Genomic DNA, 9,025 nt, shown 5'->3' with positions numbered 1-9,025 from the left:
ATCTGGTTTTAGTCAACAAAAAAACAAAGAATTAGAAAGAAAAAAACGTAAGTGCGTCACGCGCCCACGCTCATTTACTTCAATTATTTATACTTTAATTTAGTCCCTATGTAGAATAGTAAATTGGTTGAAGATCTAGAACGCAAGGGTTAATCAATTCATAATTCAGAAAATAACTGCTTAAGTAGTGTCGGGTATATAATATTTAATATACATGAAGATTCTTGTGCTCAGCCCTTGCGTGAAACATCCACCATAACGTGAAATTGCTTCAGGAAAACTCATGTCATACGCGTAGGAATGTAACGATCCCCAAAACATATGAATGCACAAGCATAAGGTAATAGCCAGAGAACAAACACAAAAGCGGTCTAGCTTAGTTTAAAAGAGTTTTTATTTGCATACCAGTAATTTTATGTTCGAACTCTCATGAAAACACACATAAAAACATACCCAAACTCTCAAGACACCAGAAAGTTTCTCATTCAGCATGTCGACTCATAACAACAACGGCAAGCCAACGCGTATAAGCAGAATGTTGACTCTTCTTGTTTAGGACAATTAACATTTTACCATTTATGTCTTGATAAGATGAGCAAGAATTCTGCTGCTTTCCTTTTCTGTGAAATTTCATGAAAAAGAACCTATCGTGTGCGGACCAAACCCTTCCCATGGAAGAGTCCTTTCTTTTGGCGTCCCCGTAAGGATTTTTGGGAGATTTCCCCATCCTTGTCTTAGGACCACCTTCCAAACCTCTACAAATTCCCGATTTTAATAAAATATTATCAGATATCAGTCCCGATCTCTTGGACCACAGGAGTCCAAGAGATTGTGGTCACCTACCGTTGGATATTAATCCAATGGTTCAAAAAAGTTTTTAAAAAGGAGTGCAAGAGTGAGTGAACCGTTGAATTTACATCCAACGGTGAGTGACCATAAATCTCTTGAACCCCTGTAATCCAAAGGATCAGGACTGTATCAGATATATAACACTTCCATTTCACCTTAAATTATCATTCCCCTCAATTACATTCAATTAAATTATAAAATTTAAATCAACCAATCAAAATAATCTCAATTCAACATGACAGAACTAAATAAATATTTTACTCTATTTACTATATTATAATCATACATGGTTATATTATTTTATATTATACATTATTTAAAAATAAATATATTATTTATCGGGCTGGGTTCGAAAATGGAGATAACAATATCATCCCCGCCCCGTCCCTGATCGAGGACAGGAATCCCCATACCTACTTCCAATTTTTCCTTGAAATCTTCTCTGGTGGCTTAATAATGGTAAGAAGAATGTCCTAAAAATAGAGGAATTTGAAATGTCAGCCAAGATGATCATCACGAATTACGGCACCAATACCACGTTTTCAAGAAGAAGATTGGACAACCCCTTAAACACTCCAAGCATAAAAAAAAAAAATAAAATAGCCCTGTCCAAATAAAACCCTTTCTGATTGAGGACAAAATGAAAGAGCAGACTTCTGCAAATTTTTTATTTTTTATTTTTACTTGAGACCAAAAATGCAATTGACCAGACCACAATCTGCCCTAGTAGCATCAATTCAATAAGGAAGAGATGAGGAGAAAGAGTAGGGTTCCCATGTTGATACCCTTGTTCCCATGTTGAATATATACGAGCAATATAGCATGTCATCGAACAATAATAGAATACGATACACGTATTCGAAGAATTATTGTGGTCGACCAAACAAAACCAGCAACCAAATATCAATAACTGCCACCAAGAAATCTTTTCTCCTGTAATTTATTTTCAAACAATCTTATAAAATTATTCACTTATAACATGCGGCAATTGGAATTTCAGCTAGTGATGACCAGGAACTTTGACCATTCAATTAGAAGGTGCCTGCAGCCAATTTGCCACTACTCAAACTTTATGACTTTTCCTTCTAATTGAATGCACAAGCTTAGATATTGGACTATAAGAAAAACTGACCATAGGTTATTGTCAGAGATGAATTTTCTCTTTCAAATAAGTTCCACGAAAATTATTTCCCATGTATTCTTTTGGTCTATCGTTAGTCTCTTGGACCGTTCTGTTGTGCGTGCAGCCTGCCCACAGATTCTTTTTATTAGGCAGAGAAAATAGCAATTAATTTTTAATCATATTAGTTGCATAACTTTTTTTTTTTTTTTTAAAGATGATATATTCTAAATTACTCTAATGTACATGGAGAGATCAAATTCAGGTGCAAGAGAGTGTACACACTACCTTAACCAATTGACCTAACTCACATCTGTTGTTGGTTGCATAACGTTATTGTTTTATCAATTTAAAATGAAATGCTTAGTTAAAATAAAAGGTCATTATGACTTGTATTTCAACCTGCAAATCATATATTTTTTAGGGTTAATCATTTTATTAGTTTCTGAATTTTGACCCGATTTGCATTTGAGTACCTCAATTTTCAAAATGGTTCCCGTGGTCTTTAACTTTAGTTTTGTTTGGACAAATGGTCATGCCGTAAATTTTGTTAACCTTTTCTGTTAAATGCAGGGGCAAAATGGTTTTTTTATATTAAAACCAAAAAAATAAATAAAAATTTATATCTTTAAAATAACAATAAAAGAAAATCAAATAAAAAACCAAAAAAATAAATAAAGTTTGTGGGGAGTAGAAATTGGGATAGAGGAGGAGAGAGAGAGAGTTTAATTTTAATTTTTTTAGTTTTTTTAAACTTTTTATTCATTTTTTAATCAATTTTGGTACAAAAATACCATTTTGCCCCTACACTTAACAGAAAGTTAACAAAATTGACGGTAAGACCATTTGTCTTAACGAAATTAAAGTTAAAGGGCCACGGGAACCATTTTAAAAATTGAGGTACTCAAATGCAAATCGAGTCTAAATTCAAGGACTAATAAAACGATTAACTTTATTTTTTACTTTTGAGCTTTTAGAAGATTGTAATGGTACAGTCCCGATCTCTTGGACCACAGGAGTCCAAGAGATTGTGGTCACCTACCGTTGGATATTAATCCAATGGTTCAAAATGATATATATAAATGCAATATGACAAAAATGATTATTACCCGATTCAAGTCAACCGTTGAATTTACATCCAACGGTGAGTGACCATAAATCTCTTGGACTACAGGGGTCCAAGAGATCAGGACTGTGTAATGGTATTAGTACTTGCCAAATCCTGGGGGTGGAGGTGGTGGGGAGTGGGGATGGGATTAACTAACATATAGGCCTTATTTGGTGGACCTGACTGGATTGATTAGGATTAGACTTAAGAGTATTGGATTGGGCTGGACTCTTATGAGTTGTTTGGTACGCCACTAAAGCGCGAATAGAACTCTTTTTTAACCTCACTGTCCTGCTCATGGAATCCGCGTATGCCATCGATCATATGATCCAAAATATCAACAGGAACTCCATGATTCACCACCTGAAAGAAACCCCATTTCTCACTTGCATGTCGAACTTTCTCTACGACACGGGCACGTGAAACTGCGTCGTTTTGGATGCCTCTGAGATCAATGATTGGAACACTGAACTGGACATCATCGCTTTGCAGTTTCTTTTCGTCGAAGCTTGGTCGTGATGAAGAGTAGAAAATACTTGGGATTTTTGTGAGATCTGTATAGAGCAGTCCCTTAACGCCAGCTTTTGTCGCATCAAATGCTTTTAACTCACTCATGCGGTCACTGTTAGCCTCGAGTTCATGATCGTCTTCTGCAAGCATTTTCTTAATTTGGTTTAGGATCATAAAAGGTGGTTGAGGATCAACCAGAATATAGAGAAAAAGCAGAAGAGTGCGTAGCCTTTAAGTTGATAAGAGGATGGATCCAACTCTAAGGATAACAAGTGGTCCCAAGGCAGCTGATATAAAAGGATAATGCTTTTGTTAAAATTATGTTAATGTCCTCGTTGTAATAGTGTAGATAAGTTTCTGTCAAATAGGTCTTGAAACATTTTGGACAGAAACTTGTCTTATTTTTGGTTGTATTAATTCTACTTTATTTTGTAACGATGAAGCCACATACTCACTTGGCTTTCCTAGTTTTGGCTTAGTGGTATAATCAGTCTTTACTTGTCATATTTAGCATTCTAAGACAGTAGAGAAAGTGTGCTCAAGAAGCTAGAGAGAACAAGTTTTCTCCCATATCAAATTTCTGGATTTTCTAGCTTGAGATTGATTTCACAGATATTTCTTCCTTGTTTATCTGCTCTCTTTTATCTTGCGTGTGTGCTCTCTTTTTTTATTTTTTTATTTTTATTTTTTTAAAGTTGCATTAATTCGGAAAGTGTAGATTGAATTGATCATGGGTGTCTCTTTTTTTCCTTCTCCCACTAGAAACAGAGAAAACAGAGACATTGTACAGACAGATAGCTGGTAAAAACTAAAAAACAGAGTTGTAAACAAAGAGATCGAAGAAGACACCCAAGATAAGCAGTGAAAAGAAAGGAAATAGTTAAACAATATTGGGTCATAGAGATGTGGCCCAATCTCCGTCACTAATCTAGCTTTAAATTTTTTCCAGATTGGTAAACGTGTAGCTTCATCTAAAAAATGAACAACTCAGTGAACTTGCAGGTTTTCTAAGATTGGATTGCGTTGCATTAAATCTGGTTATAGTTGAAACTCTGCTTTTGTAGACAAACAAGATTTTACAAGAGAATATCATAAAAATCTGAGAAGCCATCTTATTCCGCAACAGACTATAGTTGCCTCATGCATGTACAAACAATAACCTTACAGTATCATGCATGCAAGTTATTTAGTAGAGATCATTTGTTCATTGTGCTCCTCCTCTGTGTCCAAGTTCAGAGCTTGAAATGATTCAAGGCAGAGGTTCCATCAAGGCCTTTGATATTGACGTGGGCATTATAGTCCTTCACAGTTGTCTCCCTGTACTTTGGAGGATTGTCCTCTGATACTAGCTCCTTGATGGGTCCATAGAGTTTTTTAAACGGTAACATTCCTGTGGTGAAGAAGCTCGCAACAGATACTCTTGGACCTACACGGTTTGCCAGTACCCTGTGCTCAACACTCTTGAATCTTTCATTTGATATAAGCTGCAACCCGAAATGAGTTCATCATCTTTAAAATAAAAACCCAAGCTAGGAAACTAAATCGAAGATTCGACACATATTCTACGACAATAATACTATATGCACCACCAAAAAATTTCTTCAATTTTAATCACTAGATGGTGAAATAGCCAAAAGTAACAAATGATTTTTGTGATTTACAATAATTGTTACTATAGCTACTGTAGTTTCAACTTTGTTAAGATGAAGAAAATAATTGTTCTACTTGCCTGTAAAAGATCTCCAACGTTAACCACTAAAGCCCCAGGCACTGGGGGCACATCAATCCACTTGTTCTTGTGAAGAACTTGGAGGCCACCAATATGATCTTGCAGAAGGACTGTGAGGAAGTCACTGTCAGCATGTTTGCTTGTGCCCAAAGTTAATTCTGGCTGTGGACAAGCAGGATAGTAATGGCACAGAAGCACAAGGCCCTCACTACAATCTATGTCATTCAAGTGACTTGGTGTCAGCCCAAGAGCCTCCGACAACAACTCGAACAACAACTTCCCCAACCTCATTATTTGCTTGGAGTACTCAATAAGAATGTCTCTACAAAGTTTAAACACATATGAAGCTGTCAAGCTAATTAATATCATCAAATAAACTTACAAATTCTAGCAGAGAATTATATATAAATTTTGTTGTGACATATACCTGCATACTTCAGGCAAGTCTTCTGGCTTCTTTGCGTAAGGAGCCATGTAACAAATAAAAGTATCCCTCCAGTTAGTCGCTGGTGCTTTATATAGATCAAAGTTGCTATTATAGATCACAGGTCTGAAGTAATCACGAGTGTAAAGCTCTTTCTTCACCTCAGTGTCTTGCTCAAAAAAACCACGCACCCCATCCTTTATCTCCTCCAGAACACCAATAGGAATTCCATGATTGGCAATTTGGAAAAAGCCCCAAGTCTCTGATGCCTCTCCAACTTTTGCAACGATCTCCTTTCGTTTCGTCGGACTATCAAGCGCAAGGCCTTCAAGGTCTATGAGTGGAATGCTAAATTGGGTTTGGGTGGCTTCTGAATCAGAAGTGTTGTCAATGAAGTGCTCACCTGGTGGTTGATGAAAAATCCTAGGAACCTCAGTTATGCCAGCATCAACAAGGCCTTTAACACCTTCCTTGGTGTCATCAAAAGCTTTTAGCTCACTTCATAATTTGTTTGAACCTCATTTGTGTTGGTAGCTACCATTTTGGTCTAATGGATATCAGATTAGATTTGATTCAGACCAGAAGTGCATATTTTTGCAAAGAAGATCACTTTATTATAAAGATCATAGAGCAAAGTTGAAAATGTCAAAAATATATTCATTCTTTGACATTTGTGTATTTTCTGGTTTAAACTAAAGCATGTCGTAACACATCCTCCAAGCTAATCTTATAAAAATGAACTCCTCGTTGAACTTGCTGGTTTTGAAGAGTGCAGAGCAAGACAAAATGGTCCGGATATTCTAGTAAGTAAAATTTGTTTAAAAGTAATCTGTTGAAAGTTGAAATAGAACAAAAGTAATTTTAATAAATTATGACATTAATATATTCATTTTCGGTTAACTATATTTAGAATTTGCGTACCGACATGTGATATTGATTATAAAATTTTATTAACTTCAAGACTTTTCAATATATCATCATAGTTGAAAAATTCTGCTTTTGAAACAGGATTCCATCTAATATGTTCACAAACATGATTTTACAAGTGCATGAAGGTTATTAGCAAACCACAACAGAGACAGTTTATGAAATTTTAAAAAAGAAATTGGAGCAGCTACAATAAACAAATGGTGTCTGCTAAATATTTTGTTCAGGGCTGCACTGCTTCTCTATCTCCAAGTTCAAAGCTTAAAATGAGTCAGGGCAGAGGTGCCATCAAGGCCCTTGTCATTGAAGTGGGCAGTATATTCCCTTATAGTTGTCTCCCTGTACTTTGGAGGTTTGTCTTCTGATAATAAATCTTTGATGGGTCCATAGAGTCTTTCCAATGGTAGCATACCTGTGGTAAAGAAGCATGGAACTGATACTCTTGGACCTACACGGTTTGCCAATACCCTGTGCTCTGCACTCTTGAATCTATCATTTGATAAAACCTGCAAACCCAAAAGAACTCAACCATAATTTTATTTATTTATTTATTAAAAATAAAACCAATCTAGGAAACCAGATGGAAGAATATGAGTCATGTTCTAATACAATACTAGTAAGAGATGAAGAAGAAGAAAAGTTGTACTTGCCTGTAGAAGATCTCCTATGTTAACCACTAGAGCCCCAGGCATTGGGGGCACATCAATCCACTTGTTCTGATTAAGAACTTGGAGACCACCAATATGATCTTGCAGAAGGACTGTGAGGAAATCATTGTCAGCATGCTTGCTTGCCCCCATAGTTAACTCTGGCTGTGGACATGAGGGATAGTAATGCCCTCCAAGCAAAAGCCCTAAACTACAATCTATGTCATTCAAGTAACTTGGCTTTAGCCCAAGAGCCTCGGACAGCAACTCGAACAACAATTTCCCCAATTTCATTACTTGCTTGGAGTACTCAATAAGTATGTCTCTACAAAAGATGAAAAACAGCAAAGCACATGAAGTTGTCATATATACTAATTCAATTAAACATTCTAGTGAGAGGCATTTAACCAAAACGGTAAGCTGAATGGCTTTTGTTTTATGTTTAGAAAAGGAAAATGGCCTACTGTTGGAGACTGAGTTTTTGCCACTTAACCCAACAAAACTAGCCTGTTGGAGGCAAATGGCATACTATTGGAGGCTGAGTTTTTTCCTACTTACTCATGTATAAAGCTCACATCAAACTCATTCTTATTCAATATGGGATTCTTGTTTGGGACATTTTACCCCTCTCCCAGACACGCAATAGACTTGTCACTGCCGATAGCAGACAAGGAATTAGGCCTGCTTTAATACCAAACTTAATCCAAAAGACCAACTAGTTTGGTGATGCTTTCAACCTATCCATATAAACCTCAGATGGGTGGTTTGTGTCCAATTCCGAAGCAAGATAAATGTACATTAGACTTAAAATTAAGCTGGACAAAGTATACCATATCATCTAATTAACTCATCAAATTCAGGGATGGAATTTAAATCAAATAATTGATATCATCATAAATTTTCCAATTATAGCAGAGAATTATAAGTTTCCTTGTCACATACCTGAATACTTCTGGCATGTCTCCAGGCTTAGCTGGATTAGGAGCCATGTAGCACCTAAAAGTATCCCTCCAATTAGTCGCCGGTGCTCGGTATAGATCAAAGTTGCTATTGTAGCCCACAGGTTTGAGCGGATCACGATTGTAAAACTGTTTCTTCACATGAGTGTCTTGCTCAAAAAACCCACGTACACTATCCTTCATCTCCTCTAGAACACCAACTGGTATTCCATGGTTAGAAATTTGAAAGAAGCCCCAAGTCTCTGATGCCTCTGCAACTTTGGCAACAATCTCGTTTCGTTTCGTTGGACTATCAAACTCAAGGCCTTCAAGGTCAATGAGTGGAATGCTAAACTGCGTAGCTTCTGAATCAAAGTTGCTGTTGATGATGTACTGATCTGGTGGTTGATGAAAAATTCTAGGAACCTCAGTTATCCCAGCATCAACAAGGCCTTTCACACCTTCCTTTGTGTCATCAAAGGCCTTCAGCTCACTTTGTCTGTCGTAATTTGTATTTTTGGTAGCTACCATCTTGGCTCAATGGATATCAGATTAGACTTGATTCAGGCCACAAGTGTATATTTTTGCAAAGAAGATCACTTCATTATATAACGAGTAGAGTGGGAAAACAATGCTTTTGCAAAGATCAAGCACGTTGAAAATGCCAAAAATTCATTGTTCACTTGATTTTTTATTTTTTAAAAGAAATTTTAAAATTGCATTTATAATTCGTCGAAAAATTCATTGGTTGACTTGATTATTGGCAATAAAAA

At 36.3% G+C, this 9,025-nt stretch overlaps 2 protein-coding genes and 1 pseudogene across 2 annotated transcripts; all 3 read right to left on the bottom strand.

Moving 5' to 3' along the window:
• Positions 1–3,308: 3,308 nt before the first annotated feature.
• On the bottom strand, positions 3,309–3,737 carry LOC117615398 (1-aminocyclopropane-1-carboxylate oxidase homolog 1-like). The gene has a single exon (XM_034344474.1). The coding sequence runs from the start codon at positions 3,735–3,737 to the stop codon at positions 3,309–3,311; it is 429 nt and encodes a 142-aa protein (XP_034200365.1).
• A 1,082-nt stretch (positions 3,738–4,819) lies between these two features.
• On the bottom strand, positions 4,820–6,281 carry LOC117614177 (annotated as a pseudogene).
• A 439-nt stretch (positions 6,282–6,720) lies between these two features.
• Positions 6,721–8,928, bottom strand: LOC117614176 (1-aminocyclopropane-1-carboxylate oxidase homolog 1-like). The gene is made up of 3 exons (XM_034342897.1): positions 8,257–8,928; positions 7,318–7,639; positions 6,721–7,173 (listed from the first exon to the last, which is right to left on the bottom strand). The coding sequence occupies exons 1-3, from the start codon at positions 8,781–8,783 to the stop codon at positions 6,922–6,924; spliced, it is 1,101 nt and encodes a 366-aa protein (XP_034198788.1). The 5' UTR covers positions 8,784–8,928; the 3' UTR covers positions 6,721–6,921.
• Positions 8,929–9,025: the final 97 nt, after the last annotated feature.

Source organism: Prunus dulcis, chromosome 1 (genome assembly GCF_902201215.1).
Source record: "Prunus dulcis chromosome 1, ALMONDv2, whole genome shotgun sequence".
NCBI classification, from domain to species: Eukaryota; Viridiplantae; Streptophyta; class Magnoliopsida; order Rosales; family Rosaceae; genus Prunus; species Prunus dulcis.
This window is presented reverse-complemented; position numbering and strand designations above follow the sequence as displayed.

Coding starts and splice junctions, on each gene's coding strand:
- LOC117615398 (XM_034344474.1), bottom strand. CDS start 3,737: ATGCTTGCAGAAGACGATCATGAACTCGAGGCTAACAGTGACCGCATG.
- LOC117614176 (XM_034342897.1), bottom strand. CDS start 8,783: ATGGTAGCTACCAAAAATACAAATTACGACAGACAAAGTGAGCTGAAG. Junction 7,640..8,256: donor GACATGCCAGAAGTATTCAG/GTATGTGACAAG, acceptor CATCTTTTGTAG/AGACATACTTATTGAGTACT. Junction 7,174..7,317: donor ACATAGGAGATCTTCTACAG/GCAAGTACAACT, acceptor TTGGGTTTGCAG/GTTTTATCAAATGATAGATT.